Below are 22,525 nucleotides of genomic sequence, written 5' to 3'. Positions count from 1 at the left end.
GCCTCTGGATTGGCAGACTGGGGTGGTGGTCCCCCTTTTTAAGAAGGGGGACCGGAGGGTGTGTTCCAACTACAGGGGGATCACACTGCTCAGCCTCCCTGGTAAGGTCTATTCAGGGGTGCTGGAGTGGAGGGTCCGTCGGGAAGTCGAATCTCAGATTCAGGAGGAGCAGTGTGGTTTTCGTCCTGGCCGTGGAACAGTGGACCAGCTCTACACCCTCGGCAGGGTCCTCGAGGGTGCATGGGAGTTCGCCCAACCAGTCTACATGTGTTTTGTGGACTTGGAGAAGGCGTTCGACCGTGTCCCTCGGGGAGTCCTGTGGAGAGTGCTTCGGGAGTATGGGGTACCGAACCCCCTGATACGGGCTGTTCGGTCCCTGTACGACCGGAGTCAGAGTTTGGTCCGCATATCCGGCAGTAAGTCGGACTCGTTCCCGGTGAGGGTTGGACTCCGCCAAGGCTGCCCTTTGTCGCCGATTCTGTTCATAACTTTTATGGACAGAATTTCTAGGCGCAGCCGAGGCGTAGAGGGGGTCCGCTTTGGTGGCCTCAGTATTGCATCTCTGCTTTTTGCAGATGATGTGGTTCTGTTGGCTTCATCAAGCCGTGACCTCCAACTCTCATTGGAGCAGTTCGCAGCCGAGTGTGAAGCGGCTGGGATGAGAATCAGCACCTCCAAATCTGAGACCATGGTCCTCAGTCGGGAAAGGGTGGCATGCCATCTCCAGGTCGGGGATGAGATCCTGCCCCAAGTGGAGGAATTCAAGTATCTTGGGGTCTTGTTCACGAGTGAGGGAAGAATGGAACGGGAGATCGACAGGCGGATCGGTGCAGCGTCTGCAGTGATGCGGACTTTGTATCGGTCCGTTGTGGTAAAGAAAGAGCTAAGCCGAAAGGCGAAGCTCTCAATTTACCGTTCGATCTTCGTTCCTACCCTCACCTATGGTCATGAGCTGTGGGTCGTGACCGAAAGAACAAGATCCCGGATACAAGCGGCCGAAATGAGTTTCCTCCGCAGGGTGTCCGGGCTCTCCCTTAGAGATAGGGTGAGAAGCTCGGTCATCCGGGAGGATCTCAGAGTAGAGCCGCTGCTCCTCCGCATTGAGAGGAGCCAGATGAGGTGGCTGGGGCATCTGATTCGGATGCCTCCCGGACGCCTCCCTGGTGAGGTGTTCCGGGCATGTCCCACCGGGAGGAGACCCCGGGGACGACCCAGGACGCGCTGGAGAGACTACATCCTTCGGCTGGCCTGGGAACGCCTCGGGATCCCCCCGGAAGAGCTGGATGAAGTGGCTGGGGAGAGGGTAGTCTGGGCGTCCCTGCTGAAGCTACTGCCCCCGCGACCCAACCCGGATAAGCGGTAGAGAATGGATGGATGGATGGATGTGAGAAACATTTATGTCTGGGGCGATCATTTTGCAGCAAACCATCAGCTTATTACGGCATTAAGTTAATAGGCAATTATTATCTAGTCAAAATGCAATTTAAGGCAAGACATGTTTCTTCTTCTATTTGTGGGTCATTTTGTCTGCATCACCTGCCAAAAGCACAGAAACACGTGATATTCATTCGAAAGTATTTTGGTCTGATTTTGTTTGTTTGATTTTTTTTGCGTGATCAACGTGCGTAGTGCGTACTTTCCTGACAGGTGTGCGTATTGCAATAATACCCAACAGGTGTGTATAATATGCGTATTGATTCCAAATTTGCATTTGGCGTGTAGCATGCGTGGGGGAGTGAAGGGGGGTGGCTAGCTGCCGCCTATCAGTGCTCACCAACTGCTCCCAACTGGAATAAACGAAGGACTGAACCCATCATCCATCCATTCATTTTCTGTACCGCTTATCCTCACTAGGGTCGCGGGCGTGCTGGAGCCTATCCCAGCTATCTTCGGGCGAGAGGCAGGGTACACCCTGAACTGGTCGCCAGCCAATCACAGTCTCTGTGTCATAAAATGTCATATTTTTGTTCTTATTATTTTAAATACATTTTGTTTGAACATTTACGACTGGGTATTTTGTTAATTTGGATCATCATATTATGAATTATTATATTATCTTACGCGGCACGGTGGATGACTGGTTATCACATCTGCCTCACAGTTCTGAGGACTGGGGTTAAAATCCCCGCCTGTGTGGAGTTTGCATGTTCTCCCCGTGCCTGCGTGGGTTTTCTCCGGGGACTCCGGTTTCCTCCCACATCCCAAAAACATGCAGGGTAGGTTAATTAAAGACTCTAAAGTGCCCGTCGGTATGAATGTGAGTGCGAATGGTTGTTTGTTTATATGTGCCCTGCGATTGGCAGGCGACCAGTTCAGGGTGTACCCTGCCTCTCACTCGGAGATAGCTGGGATAGGCTCCAGCATGCCCGCGACCCTAGTGAGGATTAGCGGAACGGAAGATGAATGAATCAATATTATCTTACATTTTCCTTTATTTTATTTTGAAAAGCACAAAAAAGGTTACACTGCAAACTTCATAGTAGGAGTTGGATTGACCGCTCCAGCAAAAAAAGAAAGTGAAGATGTATTATTTCCATCAGGAATGGGAAAACAAATTTCTCTTCACGTCATCAAATGGGAAGACGATATGCCTCATATGCAAATACTGTGCAATTATAATCAAACGAGCCAAGCTCAAGCGGCTGCACCTTACTCATGACAACCTCAAAGATACCGCCACAGAAACGTATTTCCGAGTTAGCCCTTTATTGGCTAAGCACAAGGAACCATAGGGCTGGTGAATTGAGAGCTAATGTGTGACGGCACCCACCTTATTTGCTGACTTTGAATATAAAGAGGAAATTAAAGCAAAGATTCAAAGTGTGCACAGAACCTCAGAGATGGAAGTTATTTCAATGATCCCAAACAATTATGTGCCCGTCTGAACCAATTATTAATATAATTTGTCCCTAGATTTGTGAAAGTACAAAGCATGAGTCAATTAGTTGGTTTTGTATCCAACCCTTTCCACAAAATTGACAGAAGAGCTGAGGGAAAATGCAGGAGCTGTTTACATTAGGGTTGGCCATGGAGATTATCCATCCATCCATCCATCCATCCATCCATCCATCTTCTACCGCTTATCCGAGGTCGGGTCGCGGGGGCAGTAGCTTTAGCAGGGACGCCCAGACTTCCCTTTGCCCAGCCACTTCATCCATCTCTTCCGGGGGGATCCCGAGGCGTTCCCAGGCCAGCCGAAGGATGTAGTCTCTCCAGCGTGTCCTGAGTCGTCCCCGGGGTCTCCTCCCCGTGGGACGTGCCCGGAACACCTCACCAGGGAGGCGTCCGGGAGGCATCCGAATCAGATGCCCCAGCCACCTCATCTGGCTCCTCTCGATGTGAAGGAGCAACGGCTCTACTCTGAGATCCTCCCGGATGACCGAGCTTCTCACCCCATCTCTAAGGGAGAGCCCGGACACCCTGCGGAGGAAACTCATTTCGGCCGCTTGTATCCGGGATCTCGTTCTTTCGGTCACGACCCATAGCTTGTGACCATAGGTGAGGGTAGGAACGTAGATCGACCGGTAAATCGAAAGTTTCGCCTTTCGTCTTAGCTCCTTCTTTACCACAACGGATCGATACGAAGTCCGCATCACTGCAGACGCTGCACCTATCCGCCTGTCGAACTCCCGTTCCATTCTTCCCTCACTCGTGAACAAGACCCCAAGATACTTGAACTCCTCCACTTGGGGCAGGATCTCATCCCCGACCTGGAGAGGGCACGCCACCCTTTTCCGACTGAGGACCATGGTCTCAGATTTGGAGGTGCTGATTCTCATCCCAGCCGCTTCACACTCGGCTGCGAACTTCTCCAATGAGAGTTGGAGGTCACGGGTTGATGAAGCCAACAGAACCACATCATCTGCAAAAAACAGAGATGCAATACTGAGGCCACCAAACCGGACCCCCTCTACGCCTCGGCTGCGCCTAGAAATTCTGTCCATAAAGGTTATGAACAGAATCGGTGACAAAGGGCAGCCTTGGCGGAGTCCAACCCTGACCGGGAACGAGTCCGACTTACTGCCGGATATGCGGACCAAACTCTGACTCCGGTCGTACAGGGACCGAACAGCCCGTATCAGGGGGTTCGGTACCCCATACTCCCGAAGCACCCACCACAGGACCCCCCGAGGGACACAGTCGAACGCCTTCTCCAAGTCCACAAAACACATGTAGACTGGTTGCGAACTCCCATGCACCCTCGAGGACCCTGCCAAGGGTGTAGGGCTGGTCCACTGTTCCACGGCCAGGACGAAAACCACACTGCTCCTCCTGAATCTGAGATTCAACTTCCTGACGGACCCTCCTCTCCAGCACCCCTGAATAGACCTTACCAGGGAGGCTGAGGAGTGTGATCCCCCTGTAGTTGGAACACACCCTCCGGTCCCCCTTCTTAAAAAGGGGGACCACCACCCCAGTCTGCCAATTCAGAGGCACTGTCCCCAATGTCCACGCGATGTTGCAGAGGCGTGTCAACCAGGACAGCCCTACAACATCCAGAGCCTTGAGAACCTCTGGGCGAATCTCATCCACCCCCGGGGCCCTGCCACAGAGGAGCTTTTTAACCACCTCGGTGACCTCAACCCCAGAGATAGAAGAGCCCGCCTCAGAGAACCCAGACTCTGCTCCCTCATGGGAAGGCGTGTCGGTGGAATTGAGGAGGTCTTCGAAGTATTCTCCCCATCGGCTCACAACGTCCCGAGTCAAGGTCAGCAGCGCCCCATCCCCACTATACACAGTGTTGATGGTGCACTGCTTCCCCCTCCTGAGACGCCGGATGGTGGACCAGAATTTCCTCGAAGCCGTCCGGAAGTCTTTCTCCATGGCCTCACCGAACTCCTCCCATGCCCGAGTTTTTGCTTCAGCGAACACCAAAGCTGCATTCCGCTTGGCCAGCCGGTACCCATCAGCTGCCTCAGGAGTCCCACAGGCCAAAAAGGCTCGATAGGACTCCTTCTTCAGCTTGACGGCATCTCTCACCATTGGTGTCCACCAACGGGTTCGGGGATTGCCGCCGCGACAGGCACCCCCCCCCGGCCACAGCTCCGGTCGGCCGCCTCAGCAATGGAGGCGCGGAACATGGTCCACTCGGACTCAATGTCCCCCGCCTCCCCCGGAACATGAGCAAAGTTCTGTCGGAGGTGGGAGTTGAAACTCCTTCTGACAGGGGATTCCGCCAGACGTTCCCAGCAGACCCTCACAATACGTTTGGGCCTGCCACGTCGGACCGGGATCTTCCCCCACCATCGGAGCAAACTCACCACCAGGTGCTGATCAGTTGACAGCTCCGCCCCTCTCTTTACCCGAGTGTCCAAGACATGCGGCCGCAAGTCCAATGACACGAACACAAAGTTGATCATCGAACTGCGACCTTGGGTGTCCTGGTGCCAAGTGCACGTGTGGACACCCTTATGCTTGAACATGGTGTTCGTTATGGACAATCCGTGATGAGCATAGAAGTCCAATAACAGAATACCGCTCGGGTTCTGATCGGGGGGGCCGTTCCTTCCAATCACGCTTTTCCAGGTCTCACTGTCATTGCCCACGTGAGCATTGAAGTCCCTCAGCAGAACAATGGAGTCCCCAGCGGGACCGCTCTCCATTACCCCCTCCAAGGAGTCCAAAAAGGGTGGGTACTCTGAACTGGTGTTTGGTGCATAGGCACAAACAACAGTCAGGACCCGTCCCCCCACCCGAAGGCGGAGGGAGGCTACCTTCTCGTCCACCGGGGTGAACCCCAACGTACAGCCGCCGACCTGGGGAGCAATAAGTATACCCACACCTGCTCGGCGCCTCTCACCGTGGGCAACTCCAGAGTGGAAGAGAGTCCAACCCCTCTCAAGAGGACTGGTACCAGAGCCCAAGCTGTGCGTGGAGGCGAGTCCGACTATATCTAGTCGGAACTTCTCGACCTCACACACCAGCTCGGGCTCCTTCCCTGCCAGAGAGGTGACATTCCACATCCCTAGAGTCAGCTTCTGTTGCCGGGGATCGGATCGCCAAGGTCCCCGCCTTCGGCCACCGCCCAGCTTGCATTGCACCTGACCCTTATGGCCCCTCCCACAGGTGGTGAGCCCATGGGAAGAGATTATTGATGTTGAATTGAAACTAGACAGAGCTAGAAGTGCGGAATCAATGTGGTCACTCATGAGTGGAGATAAATTTCCACTGATTGTCTCATGTATGTTATTTTATTTTTAAATTTAAGCATGTTTATAAATGCTATTTACTTGAACTGAAAGTTATTGTGCATTGAAGAGAAACACCCATATCACTATTTCATGTCCTTGTTTACATTTTATTTTATTCCTACTTTTGAGCATTTTTCTGAATTTTGCTTGAGTTATTGGATATGGAAGAGAAGATACAAAAAGCAGGTAGTACATGTCCCTGTTTGACATTCAATTTAATTACATTAAATGTTCATTCTGACATTTGTTACAACGCTACATTGGTATACTTTTTACTTTTTTAATAGTTCAGACTAGCGGTACTAACCTTTGCATGTATTTATGCACTGGTCCTGTCAAAAGTGAAAAAATCAATGACAGAACAGCTTTACCTGTGGCATTTGTGTTTTTCGGAAGATATTGTAGTGGTAGATCTCAGTTTACAGTGTGTGAAATAAAAGTGGTCTTGGGGTTGAAGAGGTTGGTTACCAGTGGTATAAATTGTGCACATTTGTCATTAGGTCAACATGGTATGGTATGGTGGTTTTCCAAACGCTGGCTATACACATATAATTTAACAAACACATTTTTCAACGTGTTTTATGTATGTATATTTAATCATGTTTTGTTATCAATTCAGTGTGTAAAGAACACAAATGTTGAAAATAATGATCTGCGGTATGTTTTTTATTTTTTTTTGAGGAAACATCCATGGGCCCTGTTGATGTATTCATTAAAAAATTAGAAATGTAATCAAATGTAATTTGTTATATTACTTTGAGAAATACTTACATGACTAATACATTTTTAACAGGGTAACTGGTAATTTTAAGCAACTACATTTCCAAAGTGATCTCTCAACACTGCCCTTTATAATGGTAACCTTATTATAAAGTAGCACCAAAGACCTTTGCATGCTTCGCATTCATAGATTTTACAGAGCACTCGTGCTAAAAGTATGACTAGGCTTCCCGGAATAAATGGTTATTCCACACTTGAGTAGGATTCACACATCAATAGCCTGATGTCATGCAAGGTGCCGAGGACACTCCGACACAGTCTGAAAGAGTCTTGCAAATGTCACAGGGTTACTCAACTGCCTGGCAAGTCTTTTATGTCACTATTTTGCCGCTGATTGATACGTAGCTTGTTCAACTGGCAGCTGCTGTTGGAGGAGAAGGTGAATGCTGGAGTCTTGTCACAAGATGTGGCCGTCTTTGTGGAGCTGCTGTGGACTGAGGCCCTGGGTTGCCTTGGCAACATCCTCCGAGTGCCTGTTAGCAAACTCTGCCTCACTGACGTAAGGCTTTCCTGTTTGTACCATATCCAACATATTTTTTGTTGCAACCCCCAGGAGAGATGATAAATATTGACTATTGTATCATGTACAGAGTAGAAGTCTTCGATAAATTCAATATACGTGTGTCATAGAATTTCCAGTCCTGGTTTCACAAAAGATATGTTTTGAAATCCAAACTAAAAACTACAAGTAACTCCCTTTGACGTTATTTGCCTGGAGTCTAACGCACTTTCCCAGCCTTCTCGGCCACATATTCATGCAGCCCTGAAAGGATTCTTCTTGGATCCTCTGTAGCTCAGTTGTCACAACTATCTTGATGCGATCCACATCTTCAAAACATCACCTTGAGTTTGGGAAAGAGCAAAGGTTCACATGGACAGAGGTCAGGTGAGTATGGAGGTTGCTCCAGCACTGCGATATTCTTGTTGAGTGCTTCGGCCAGGGCATTGTGAGCAGGCGCTTTGTCATGCTTAAGCAGCCCCGAGCTCTTCTCCTGCCTCAACTCCCACCTCTTCTCGCGCACTGAATGAAGAAAACACCGCAGGATGTTTTTGTAGAAATGCTGGTTGATTGTTTGGCCAACACTGAGGGGGAAAACTTGGAGTTTGTAGTTTGGGTTTGAAATAATCTTTTGTGACACCAGTCCTGGAGGTTTTCCGACACACCTCAAATTGTGTTTGTTACCCAACATACGCTACGTGCTTTTGTAAACCTGAAGACTATTGAGTCATCAATGAACCTAAAATATGTTTTGGAAACGTCGAAGACAAACCTAACATGCATTTGTAAACTGAAGACATCAATTAACCTTACAATCCTTTTGGCAACATCAAAGACATTTTAGTTGTAAATAAATTGTCTTCAGATGTGATTGTGAAAACTGCAACCCAAGTAAGCAAAAGTGGTATAGAAAATGAATAGATGGATGTGTTTTTGACAACCTAGACAATTACATCTTTGTTATAAACATGCATGTATTTTGTAAATGTCAAGTAATCGTTGATGAACACTGCAGATAGTTGAGTCTTCAATTAACCTAACATACATGTTTTTGGAACTAAATATAGTTGTCTATTTGCAAAGAGAATTAGAATTAGAATCTTTTATTGTCATGAACATGCATGCATGTACACGAAATTTGTTCTCTGCATTTAACCCATCACAGTGAACACATACACATTAGTGGAACACACTGGAGTAGGGGGCAGCTGAAGCGCCCGGGTAACAAGAGAAGAACATTTGTAAAAAGTATTCATTGCTGAATCTAAACAACTCCATATTTTTGTAAATATAAAAAATATGAAAAATATAACTTCATCTATGAATTCAACATTGTTTGTATCAATGCTTTTTGCAAGTATTGAAACCAATTTTAAATTTTGTCAAAAGTCTGATAAACCCAAACGTGTTTTTGTAACATTGAAGACAATTCGATTTTTTGTAATCATTGGAAACAATTTAGGCACCAATCAATATTTTTTTTTAAGATAAAATAATTTTAATCTCCAGTCAATCAAACATCTGCGTGTATGTAAATCCCAAAGAATGTTAAGAATCTTCAGTGAAATAAACATACCTGTTTTTATAAGCATTGAACACAATTTAGTCTCAATAAGAGAAAGTCTGACTACCTGGGAGAACCCACAAAACTCTACACAAAAAGGCCCAAGCCCACATTGATTCAAGCAGAAATATGACTCTGTTCTTGTGCTCCATCCTGTGTGTGTTATTAGGTGAGCAGAGCGGAGGGCTTGTTGATTCAAGCGCAGAGAAAACTAAAGGAGGGCAAACATGATGGAGTGCTCTCTCTTCTGCTTGAAGTTTACTTGCTGCTGCCACACATAACACCCAATGTAGCTTGCGATGCCAAGCTGGTCTCCCAAAAACTGGACCTCTGTCAGGTATGATAAAACACACGTTCAGTGTGTGTAACATGCACTAATAAGTACGCTGTACTAATAATCATAATAATAAATAATTAATAAAGACTTAAGTGTTTCCACACTTCACATTTGTGCTGCAACAGATAACCGTCCATTGTAAATAATATTGCCGGCTTGTAACAAGCCACAACCCAAAGAGGGTTTTGTTTTGCCTCCTCAATTTGGTTGCGCTTTCTTCTGTTTCTAAAGCCTGTAGAGACCACTTTGATGAACTCACAAAAATACCCTCAAGCCTGTTCTTTTTCTGCTTTTGAACATTTGAAACGCTGACAGCCTTCAGCAGCAACGAATATACTCATTTATATTTTCTTCATCTCACTTCATGGATAATTGTTACATTTTTTTCCAATTGTCGCATACAGTATTAGAGCCTTATGGGTCAATTGTATAGACAAAAACAACTGTAAGCTCAACTTAAAATAGCTTTAAAATAACCTTAAATATTTTTTCACGTCACCCCCTACAACTGTTACTGTAATGTATTTTAAACACAAAGAAGCAGTGGTAGAAGCACATTTGTAAAGCAATAAAGACATGATTAGAATTTACAAGCCAGGAACAACACTCAGCATCTCTTAACCCTGAGTGACTAGAACCTATACTTTTCCATAAGTTGGGCAAAAATGACGTATCAGAATCAATGTGTTTTATGCCATTTTGGCTAAGAATAGTCAGTTGTATTATTACATTTTGGTCCACACAAGTCTGTTTTTATGTTTGAAGTTGTTTTAATTTGTAACTTTTTTTAACCTTCGTAACAAGGTCTGTAGGATCATGTTGAATTAGGTTTTCAGGTGGTCTAGGTCCACCTAGACTACAGTTTTGGGCCAATCCCGTCACTGACTCTTGAAATAGCTTAGTTGTATACCTAGCAGCCATGATCGCTTGGATAAGACATGGAAGGGAGTGATTTGAGTGACAAATAAACCTATTGATCATTATGTGGCTATATAAATGAAAGCAGACTCACACAAACATGCATACAACTGGAATATATGCAGTAGCTTTAGCACGCTTCTTGCTACAAATTGTTAAATAGCCATATTTAGATATACAGATAAACACTCTTTCACACATTAGTTATGAATGAGACACAAGACACACTCAGTAATGTTGGATCATTTGTTGATACTTGATAATAGCATGCACTGTCACATAATAGTCATGAATGACACAAATCTACGCACACAGAGCAGTACAAATGTTAGCTTGCTAGCTGTTTTTAGCAAACTGTCAGCTTACCGATTGTGTTGATACGTGATAATAACACATACTCTTGTATACAGTTCTCATGAATGCTATGCAAACACATTTTTTTGTTTTGGTTTTTGCGAGTGAAATATGTGGTGTAAAGTTGATACTTTTAAACAGTCTTGTGTGTTTGATTAAAAATATATCTGTATTCCTGACAGTCACAGTTGATAAGAATAATAGGTTCCCATCAAATTCCATAGGAAATGAATGCAGGTCATTTGCGACCCACTTATGGAAGTTTGGGGTTGTAATACAAAAACTAAAATAGGATGTCAAAAACATGTTTTTTGAGGAATACCTGGAATGTTTACTTGTGATAATTTTTTTATTACAAAGATATTGCAAGAAAATTACCTCTGAGTCATTTTTGATCTTGTGCATTTAAGGGTTAAAATATAAGCAAAAATTTAGTGTGTGGCAAATGTTGTACGTTTGGATGGAATGCTTTTGTAGTGATCCTTCCACAAGTTCACAGATGGAAGCGATGCTGTTATGACTTTTACTTTACTCTTACTTTTACTAGATCCAGGGTGTAAAATTCATTTTTGTCGTGGGCCACATTTTTCGTAGGGTTTTCCTAAGAGGGCCGTTATAACTGCGAAATCATATGCACCTCTGCTGGTTCGTGAAAGCCACAATCTTTTCCTTGACAAACATGCACTCTTCTTGACCTGATTCCAAATCAGTGCCTGGTAAATTCTCAATGCACTTTGTCCCTCCCACCTGTATTGTTGCAGCCAAACACAATAAAGTAAGTCACCATTTTTTGCTATTTGTTTGGCAATCAGTCAAATTTCTCTATTCAAACACTCAAAGTAACAAAAAAAATGCATCGACCTCCAACATTGGGCGTGTCCACAGGTGTGTGACGTCACAGGAAATCTATTTATACATACAAATTTTAAAGGTAACGGTAGCACTGAGGCTAGCGCTAACACAACACATGGGGTGTCTGGCTGGAATTCACACTGCAGGTGAATTCAGATTTTTTTGCCCAATGTGAATTCACTCGGCATGGTGGCCGACTGGTTAGAACGTCTGCCTCACAGTTCTGAGGACCGGGTTCAATCCTCAGCCCCGCCTGTGTGGAGTTTGCATGTTCTCCCCATGCCAGCGTGGGTTTTCTCCGGGCACTCCGGTTTCCTCCCACATCCCAAAAACATCCATGGTAGGTTAATTGACAACTCTAAATTGCCCGTAGGTGCGAATGTGAGTGCGAATGGTTGTTTGTTTGTATGTTCTCTGCGATTGGCTGGCAACCAGTTCAGGATGTACCCTGCCTCCTGCCCGATGATAGCTGGAATAGGCTCCAGCACGCCCGCGACCCGCGTGAGGAGAAGTGGCAGAGAAAATGGATGGATGGATGGATGGATGAATTCACTCTGCAGGTGAATTCTGATTTTTTTTGCCCAATGTGACCTGTATTGTATCTAATTTTTTTCATTTTAATGTCAACAGTACAATTACGATTTTTTTCATATCCAACCCAAGGCCTCTTTCATATGTGGCTGTGAGTTGGATATGTATCGGACGTGAGTGCAATATGGACGGTCACAGCGCGCTCATCCAACTTATACGTAATCAAACGGCGACAAACATAATTGCTCAACAAAACAAAGACGTGACAAAGCAAACGACAGACAAAGGTGCAGAAAACAGTCAGTCGCGAAAAGAAGATGCTTTAGAACTGAAAACTACAAGAAAATATTGGCTGCGGATGCACAAAATCCTTGAAATTACCATTATTATTCAATATGACGTCCTGTTTTCTGCGTATGTGTGTGATATCACGGACGCGTTCCGTCCACATTAGAAGCTGCATTTGTTTTTCTAATCTGAACGACTGCACAAAAAGATCGGATTTATCGAAAAATCTGAATTGGGCATCATGCCCTGCAGTGTGAACGTAGGCTCGAGACTGTCAAAGAAAACGCCACGTGAGCTCACTTTAAAATAGTATTAGGGAAGTGTAATTGGCTTTAAAGCTACTGTGGTAAACACAAATGAGCAGTGATAAACAGAAATTGATAAGTGATACAGGCATTATCAGAATACATTATGACAACCTAAAAAAATTACAGCATGTGTTGGAATAAACATTGTCTAATCATCAATGTGTTGCAAAGCTTATACATATTATAGACTGCCGAAGATCCAGTGTTGTTGCTGAATGAGAAATTATTGTATGGTGGTAGAGCATGAAAAAGATTTATAAAGGTACAATTACTACATATTGCTGTTGTAATTGGAACCAAAACAACTGATATAGTGTTATTTAGGAAGCATTGAAATATGTTTGGCAGTGAAGTCATGCATGCATTTGTTGCAGGACTCAGGCTCTTCCTTTGTTTTATTTTTCCATGTCATATGACTTATGCCTGCTTCTAAGGAAATACCGTATTTTCACGACAATAGGGCGCGCCGTATTAAAAGGCGCAGTCTCAGTTACGGGGTCTATTTCTGTATTTAACACATACATAAGGCGCACCGTATTATTGGGCGCAGGCATGGTAAAACATACACTATCTTGAAACATACGGTAGCATGCATGCACGCTAAAACAATGTTTTTAAAAAGGCAGCGGGAGCAAAACTGAGTTCAGTTGTACTTTATTGAAGTATTTAACAATGTACTCACATTATTTTTTGATCAATCTTCATCCACAAATCCATCAAAGTCTTTATCTTCTGTATCCGAAATGAACAGCTGGGCAAGTTCTCAATCAAACACACCAGGTTCGAGTCAGTCTCGTTGCCGTGCGAAAGCTCAAACAACAGTGCAAGCAGACACGTTAGCCCAAGCATCCACAATCCATTCACAAATTGTGGCGTAACTTGCCCGGCGCTGCCTCCTAGTCTTGCTAAAGCTCTGTTCGCGATCCATGGCTCCCACTTCCGCTCACTTTACTTTGAACGCCCTGGTTACACGGATGTCCAGCGGTTCGTCAAGCCTCCCAGAATGATGGCAAGCTCCGAGTTATTGCCCTCAGTCAAATGGTCACTGTAGAGATGCTTCTCCCGGCTGTTCTTTGCTCATTAATCCATTGCTCGAGTTGGTCTTCCAACTCGGGCCACCTCGCCTTGTTTCCGCGATTTGTTTTTCTTTTTTTTCCGCGGAAACTCAGCTTCGTCTTCTTGACTTGGCGAAGCTCGATTTCCTGCTTCCTCCACTTGCGAACCATGGATTCATTGATCTTGAATTCTCTCGCGGCTGCTCGATTCCCATGTTCCTCCGCGTAACTGATAGCTTGCAGTTTAAACTGTGCTTCGTAAGCGTGTCACTTTGTAGGTGACATTTTCGGGGGTCCTTAGCCAAACCGATGTTGTTTTGCACAATGCACACCCCGGAATTGCTCCCAGTCAGTCAAGCAGTAAAAAAAAAAAAAGAAAGAAAAGCCATGTCCGCTTTTCCTCTGTGTAAGCAGCGTGTCGGCAGGAAATGCTAAAATATATATATTTTTTTAAATAAATAAATATCTAAAAAAAAGTCAAGCTGAGAGCTCATCACACAACAACATTTATAGATGTTGGAACTCGGTGCACGCATAAGGCGCCCCGTCCATTTTGGAGAAAATGTAGGACTTTTAATTGCGCCTTATGGTCGTGAAAATACGGTACATAAAAAGCACTTGTCGCTCTGCCACACACATGCAGCTCTCATCACGACTGAGAATCATTGTTTCTCCTTGTCTAGCTAATTCGAGACATCCTGAACGTGAGTGAGATGACTCTGAGAAGCCCCGCCCCTTCCTGCGTTGGCAAGTTTCGTGCCCTGAGGTGCAGCATTGAAACGGTCGAGCCCAGCTGCCGCGAATACCACGCTGTGTTGTCTCTGTTCCGGGGCAGGTAAGATTACATCCACGATATCAAAGAGGCACAAGGAAATCGTGCAAAGCCAGTCAAGATAGAAGCTACAGTAGCATACAAATCGCAAAGCAAAAATCAATACCAATCGACCTATACAACTAGAAACAGCTTGCTCGCGCCACCAATTGTTACTAAGCCTCATCTTAGCATTTTGGTCAACAAGCTACAACAGAATACTATTAATATACAGATGATACCAGTACATTTTTTACCTTCCCGTGATAAAGGGGGCCCCGAGAGACAGCTGACATTGGCCCATATCAGTGACAAAACAATAGCACTGCTTGTACCATTGTTTTGTGATTCCCCCGCAAAGAGGCCCTGAGAGATGGCTGATTTTTGACCATGTCAACGACACAACTGGAAACCAGACACTGCAATGACACGTCGGATTTTGGAAATCTCCCCAATCTCTCTTTACTAGCAGGCTTGTTGTCAACAAACAGACAACAATTAAGTTTTTGCCTTCCATTCCCTTTTTTTTTTTTTACTTAATTTTTTTTCATTTTGAAAATATTGTACATGCATCATCCATGTTCGATACCGCTTATCCTCATTAGGGGCGCAGGTGTACTGGAGCCTATCCCAGCTGACTTCGAGTGAGAGGCGGGGTATGCCTACACTGGTCACCAGTGAATTGCAGGGCACATATAGACAAACAATCGTTTAGGCTCACATTCATACCTAAGGACAATTTAATGTCTTCAATTAACCCAAAATACATGTTTCTGGAATGGAAGGAAGGAGAAAATGTGGGGGTAAGGCCGGAGTGTGGATATCATGAACCCATGACCTCTGAACTGTGTGGCGGATATGCTAACCAGTCGGCCACCCTGCTGTCCATATTGCATGCTTTATTTATTTATTTATTTATTTAAAAAAATAAAAGCTATTTATACAATGTACACAGTATGTGAAGTTTGCTTTTAGTGTTGGTACTTCAGTTATTTGTTATTATTTGTATTAGTCAGTTATTGACTAAAAGTTATCTTTGCTTTTCCATTGTGCTGGTTTTTGTTTTTAAAAAGGAGGCGCCTCCATGGTCCTTCTTACCTGTGGTCCGCAGTGAGTATAGAAATGCCTCTGACCATAATTACCTTTAAAAGAGGAAAAAGAAATAAAAAAAACTATAAAATGTATCATTGAATAAACAGAGTGCCACAAGGAAAGTGTAGCTTCTCTGATAGTGTTGCTCAGCAAAAGGTCAGTTGTGTGAAGCGTATGCAGTCGTCCGTCCCACCTTATTGTATGTAGCCATTTTGTGTAGCGAGTTTCTTTAACACACGACACTTGAAGCCTTTCTGACAAACTCAATAGATGACTAGCACACGTATTTGGAGACACTCTGTAGTTTCATCCCCACAGAGACCTTTTCAGCTAGAGCTCCCGTGGGTCTGCTTCAGGCTTGATTGATCCCCAGTGGGCTTATAAAAGCTTACTTTTCATTCATAAGTGCCACTTGTGAAGTACATTTCTACTTTATTTGGCTTTTTCAGAGCCATGCAGATCCATCAGGTGCTGCGTGTCAGCAGAGCCGTGGAGCTTCAGACCTTTAAGAGCAAGTTCGGCAACGTCAAGTCCCTCCTTCACTCCTCCAGACCCAGCAACTTTGTCGGAATTCTGTCGCGGTGAGTTTAAGTGTGACAAACACATACAGTACATGCATATACCGACAATATACACGCAACACACATATGCCAAATTGTTGGTCCTAGGTGATCCACTACATGCTGAGCATCTTACTCCAACCCTAATACAATCCATTCTGGACCTTTAAAAGCCAAAGCCTTGTATCAGTGAAGTATTAAACACGTCCCCCCCCCCCCCCACACACATAAAATGTCCTGTTTATTCTCCTAATATAACTTTTTTCTCGATAAATTTGACTTTTTCCTTGTAACATTATGACTTTGTTCTCATAATATGACTTTTTCTTGAAAGAAACCCCAACTTTTTCTAGCAAAAATACTACTTGTGTAATTCAACAAATTATGATTTTGAATGTAAGATTACAACTTTTGTTTTAGGTGAATGTCAATAATAGTCATTTCACAATATATCAGGCTTCAGACATAGTCGTCCTAGCTACTTACGGATTTCAAATGTGAACAAATAAAAAAAAATTTCTTGCATATTCCCCACTTTTTCATGCTATCCGTCTACTGCTTATTGTTTTATTAAATTTTATTAAAGAAGCTCATTTCTGCAATATGTATGAATATAAATACATATTCATTTCATTATGTTATACTTTCTGCTCAGAACTGACCAGGTTACACAGTGTACTCCTTGTAAATCTACTGTATATACTTTTTAAATTATTAAATGATTCTTCATAAGTTTGTGTCTAGAATGTGTTTTCAACAGTGTGGGAGGGTGATTCCGCGCTGAAAATATAGAAAACCTATTTTGGGCGTAACGTCTGTTATTTGCCGATTTTCACATGCAGCAGTTTCTTGAACCCAATGATCGATATGTTTGACCTTCACTCTTCTTAGTGGTTTGCTGCTACCTTGTGTTGGAGTGGAACATCATGGGATTGAACGAACAGATGCTGGCAGTCTTGGAAATGGCATATACTTCAGCGATAGCATGAGGTCAGTAAGCATTGACAAAATGATTTTAAACATTGAATATCCTCACACATGTGTTCTTCAGCGCTCAACTGCTGTGCATTGTTTCCTCATTTTACCATCCCAAACCATCTTCACTATGCATGTCATGCTATGCCCTCCATACAGCACCTGCCTAAAGTACTCAAAGCCCAGTACCACGGATGGCTCTCGGCTGTTGCTGGTGTGTGACGTAGCCCTGGGGCGCTGCCTGGAGTTTCACCAGAGAGACTCCACGCTGACTCGGGCCCCTGAGGGACACAACAGCGTGCACGCTGTCCGCCGCACGGCCACCAATTACTCTGAGTTTGAGGTAGGGCTGCAATTTTGTACATGTGAATAAGTTAGTTCAGTTTAGTTTGATGGTGTTAATCAAAACAATATTGGTACAGTATTATTATTGTACAGGCAGATTTGTGTGGTACAGCTCTTGTAATGATCTCATTGGATTTGGAGGCGTATGATGGAGTATTTATCTATCAGAATCAGAATCATCTTTATTTGCCAAGTATGTCCAAAAACACACAAGGAATTTGTCTCCGGTAGTTGGAGCCGCTCTAGTACGACAACAGACAGTCAATTTACAGAACACTTTGGAGACAGAAAGACATTGACAAAAAAAAAAACAGTCACTGAGCAGTAAAGGGTTGCTAGTTATCTGGTAATGCCGGTACATTTTTTTTTTTTTTTTTTTTGACAATTGTGCAAAAAGATGCAGAGTCCTCTTGCACTGAGAGCAGTTCGAATGACTAATATTGCAATAGTCCGGTGCAATGACCATTGTGCAAAGGTCGCTGAGACTTCAAGGAGTGTATGCGGTTTAAAGTGACGAGTAGTGCGATAATCTGGGACAATATTGGTTATGCAAATGTTACAGATACTCCTCTATCTAGCTACCTATCTCATATTGAGTATACAGTGAAACCTGCGAAATAGAACACAGTTAGTTCTGTGATTTTGGCTTATCTCCAAGTTATTCAAATTTCAAAACATGAAATTAATGACAATATGTAAACAATGTTAAGCAGAGATGTCAAAAGTACTGTCATTCAGTACCTACTGTAAGTAAAAGTATTGATACTTTTGCAACTCTGGTAAAAGTAAAAGTACTGAAGCCACTCCCTAACATAAGTAAAAGTACAAAAGTACACCAAGACCAGAATTGACACCTTTCCCGAGTCGGTATTCAACGTTATATCAGTTAGCACTTTGATAAGAGCAGATTCTGTACTGTGATGAGTTTGTAAACATGATTGAAATTTGTCAAAAAGTCCATTTAAGTTCAAGAAATTGCTGAGTTGATTAAAAATAACTTAAATCAACAATCTTGGCTATGAAAGGGAGATTCGAGATGTGTCTATAGCTAGCGAACATGGAAGCGTCCAGCATTCTATTTTTTAGAAGAGGCAAAATGGCAGCTATTTGAAGCACTTTAGGAAACTCAGCTGACTGAAGTGAGCAATTGATTATTTGCTGCAAATCACGGAGCACAGACTTCGCAATAGCTTTGAAAAAGTCAGATCGTATTGAGTCAAGACAGCTCGTTGATTGTTTCAGCTGCTGAACTTTTCTCTACAGATTTCTGGTCAACTGTATCAAATTCTGGCATGGTAATCGAGTTTTTCCTGGGTGTCTTCAGATGTAGTATCATTATATCAATTTGCTGATTTGTGCTGGTATTTAACCTAATGGATTTAATTTTTTCACTAAAATAACAAGCAAATTCATTGCATTTATCAGCCGTTAGTAGTTCTGGAACAATCTGATTTGGGGGGTTGTTAGCTTGTCAACCACAGCAAACAGAGTGCGAGTATTGTTGAAGTTCTAACTGATGATTTCAGAAAAGTGTTGCTCACAGCTCGTGACCATAGGTGAGGGTAGGAACGTAGATCGACTGGTAAATTGAGAGCTTCGCCTTTCGGCTTAGCTCCTTCTTTACCACAACGAACCGATACAAAGTCCGCATCACTGCAGACGCTGCACCGATCCGCCTGTCGATCTCCCGTTCCATTCTTCCCTCACTCGTGAACAAGACCCCAAGATACTTGAACTCCTCTACTTGGGGCAGGATCTCATCCCCGACCTGGAGAGGGCACGCCACCCTTTCCCGATTGAGGACCATGGTCTCAGATTTGGAGGTGTTGATTCTCATCCGAGCCGCTTTACACTCGGCTGCGAACTGCTCCTGTGAGAGTTGGAGATCACGGCTTGATGAACCCAACAGAACCACATCATCTTCAAAAAGCAGAGATGCAATACTGAGGCCACCAAACCGGACCCCTTCTACGCATCGGCTGTGGCTTGAAATTCTGTCCATAAAAGTTATGAACAGAATCGGTGACAAAGGGCAGCCTTGGCGGAGTCCAACCCTCACCGGGAACGAGTCCGACTTACTGCGGGAAATGCGGACCAAAACTCTGACTCCAAACTCGTGCAGGGACCGAACAGCCCGTATCAGGGGGTTCGGTACCCCATACTCGCGAAGCACCCCCCACAGAACTCCCCAAGTCCACAAAACACTGGTTGGGCGAACTCCCATCCACCCTCGAGGACCCTGCAGAGGGTGAAGAGATGGTCCACTGTTCCACGGCCAGGACGAAAACAACACTGCTCCTTCTGAATCTGAGATTCGGCTTCCCGACGGACCCTGCTCTCCAGCACCCCTGAATACACCTTACCAGGGAGGCTGAGGAGTGTGATCCTCCTGTAGTTGGAACGCACCCTCCGCGATGTTGCAGAGACATATCAACCAGGATAGCCCTACAACATCCAGAGCCTTGAGGAACTCCGGGCGAATCTCATCCACCCCAGGGGCCTTGCCACTGATGAGCTTTTTAACCACCTCGGTGACCTCAACCCCAGAGATAGGAGAGGCCGCCTCAGAGAACCCAGACTGTGTTTCCTCATGGGAAGGCGTGTCGGTGGAATTGAGGAGGTCTTCTAAGTATTCTCCCCACCGACTCACAACGTCCCGAGTCGAGGTCAGCAGTGCCCCATCCCCTCTATACACAGTGTTGGCGGTGCACTGCTTTCCTCTCCTGAGACACCGGATGGTGGACCAGAATTTCCTCGAAGCCGTCCGGAAGTCTTTCTCCATGGCCTCACCGAACTCCTCCCATACGCGGGTTTTTGGTTCAGCGACTACCAAAGCTGCATTCCGCTTGGCCAGCCGGTACCCATCAGCTACCTCAGGAGTACCACAGGACAAAAAGGCCTGATAGGACTACTTCTTCAGCTTGACAGCATCCCTCACCACACCAACGGGTTCGGGGATTGCCGCCACAACAGGCACCGACCACCTTACGGCCACAGCTCTGGTCGGCCGCCTCAGCAATGGTGACGCGGAACACGGTCCACACGGACTCAATGTCCCCCGCCTCCTCCGGAACATGAGCAAAGTTCTGTCAGAAGTGGGAGTTGAAACTCCTTCTGACAGGGGATTCCGCCAGACGTTCTCAGCAGACCCTCACAATACGTTTGGGCCTGCCACGTCGCACCGGCATCTTCCCCCACCATCGGAGCCAACTCACCACCAGGTGGTGATCAGTTGACAGCTCCGCCCCTCTCTTTACCCGAGTGTCCAAGACATGCGGCCGCAAGTCCGATGACACGACCACAAAGTCGATCATCGAACTGCGACCTAGAGTGTCCTGGTGCCAAGTCAGGACCCGTCCCCCCACCCGAAGGCGGAGGGAGGCTACCCTCTCGTCCACCGGGGTGAACCCCAACGTACAGGCGCCGAGCCGGGGGCAATAAGCATACCCACACCTGCTCGACGCCTCTCACCGTGGGCAACTCCAGAGTGGAGGAGAGTCCAACCCCTCTCGAGAGGACTGGTACCAGAGTCCCACTATATCTAGTCCCACTATATCTAGTCGGAACTTCTCGACCTCACACACCAGCTCGGGCTCCTTCCCTGCCAGAGAAGTGACATTCCACGTCCCTAGAGCCAGCTTCTGTAGCTGGGGATCCGATCGCCAAGGTTCCTGCCTCCGGCCACCGCCCAGCTCGCACTGCACCCGACCCCTATGCCCCCTCCCACAGGTGGTGAGCCCACGGGAAGATCTATTGTTCTGCACAGCCATATTGTATTGAGGAGCCGGACATTTTCCGATGTGAATAAATTCCTCTCCTGTTCTACAGTATGTCTACCATCACATTTTCCCTCTTTGAGTTTATCCTTTAGTTTAGATGCTTATGACTCCAAAGTTCGACTTTTGATGCATATTTTTACAAAACCTCCAAATTGTTCCACTTATGGTGGAGTTTGACTTTGGATGTTCCAATGTAGTACAAATGAGGTTGCAGATCACCAATAGTTTCCTGGGTGACACTGCGGTCTAATGTTTAGCATATCCACCTCACAGTTCTGAATTTGGTTGTTTGAATCCAAGCTCTGGCCTTTCTATGTGGAGGTTGCATGTTCTTCCATGCCTGCATGGGTTTTTTTTCCTGGTACTGCAGCTTCTTCCCACATTCCAAAAACATCTTTCTTAGGTCAATTGAAGATGCTAAAATATCCGTAGATGTGAATGTTAGTGTGAATGGTGTTTGCCTACGTACGTGCCCTTTGATTGACTGAGACTTTACCCTTCCTCGGACCCAAAGTCAGCTGGTATAGGCTCCAGCTCAGCCTCGACCCAGGTAAGGACAAGTGGTATAGAAAATGGATGGATGGATAATAGTTTCCTCAATAATTAAAGTAGCTAAACTTACCTGGTTGCGGTAAGAAACAATGCCTTTCTCAGCTGTCACAATGATATCTCTATTTAATTCCTCTTAGAAAGAAAGGTTGCAGTTCAAATATGGCTGTAGCTAATTCTGTTCCACTATATTCTCCAGGGTGATGAGTACGTGGTGTACAGTCCAGAGCAGGTCAAGCTGAAATATGTTGTACGGTTCAGCATCGATGGAGACCAACTGAAAGTGTTCAGTCCAGCTGTGGACACCTCTACTGAGTCTTGTGTGCCCCCTGCTGACATAGGTGAGCACTGCACAACACTTGCATGCAAGACTTTGCTGTTGAAAAATTGTTCACGTTTTTTTTTTCTTTCATTTCGGAAGTCAGTGGTAGGTCATCCTGAAGTGTCTTTTCTTTAAAAATGTATATCATAAGGTCTCATCTCCACAAAATACCATGTTGTTGCTAATTCCATTAAAGCCACTGACACTGTAAAAGAAATGAATAAAAATACAAAAGTGATTTCACGTTGAAGAACCTCAGGGGTCGGGTTCACAAAGCTTCCTCTTGTAGCATCGCTCCTAATTGGCAGTAAAACTTCCTCTCAAGATCAGTTGGCAAAGTTGCTGAGCACAAGTTTTTAGTACAGTAACTGATAGAAGATTTAATGGACCAAACTGCCATCCCCACGGCAAGCAC

General features: G+C 45.1%; 1 protein-coding gene across 3 annotated transcripts in view; it reads left to right on the top strand.

Moving 5' to 3' along the window:
* parp4 (poly (ADP-ribose) polymerase family, member 4) overlaps positions 1-22,525 on the top strand; it is an 82,670-nt gene that overhangs the window by 21,471 nt on the left and 38,674 nt on the right. For all 3 annotated transcript variants that reach the window (XM_061791529.1, XM_061791530.1, XM_061791528.1), the window contains exons 8-14: positions 7,333-7,470; positions 9,204-9,371; positions 14,361-14,512; positions 16,030-16,161; positions 17,032-17,130; positions 17,275-17,458; positions 21,988-22,129. In XM_061791529.1, the coding sequence (XP_061647513.1) occupies positions 7,333-7,470; positions 9,204-9,371; positions 14,361-14,512; positions 16,030-16,161; positions 17,032-17,130; positions 17,275-17,458; positions 21,988-22,129 (1,015 nt within the window). The remainder of the gene's footprint in view (positions 1-7,332; positions 7,471-9,203; positions 9,372-14,360; positions 14,513-16,029; positions 16,162-17,031; positions 17,131-17,274; positions 17,459-21,987; positions 22,130-22,525) is intronic.

Source organism: Phyllopteryx taeniolatus, chromosome 12 (genome assembly GCF_024500385.1).
Source record: "Phyllopteryx taeniolatus isolate TA_2022b chromosome 12, UOR_Ptae_1.2, whole genome shotgun sequence".
Taxonomy (NCBI): domain Eukaryota; kingdom Metazoa; phylum Chordata; class Actinopteri; order Syngnathiformes; family Syngnathidae; genus Phyllopteryx; species Phyllopteryx taeniolatus.
This window is presented reverse-complemented; position numbering and strand designations above follow the sequence as displayed.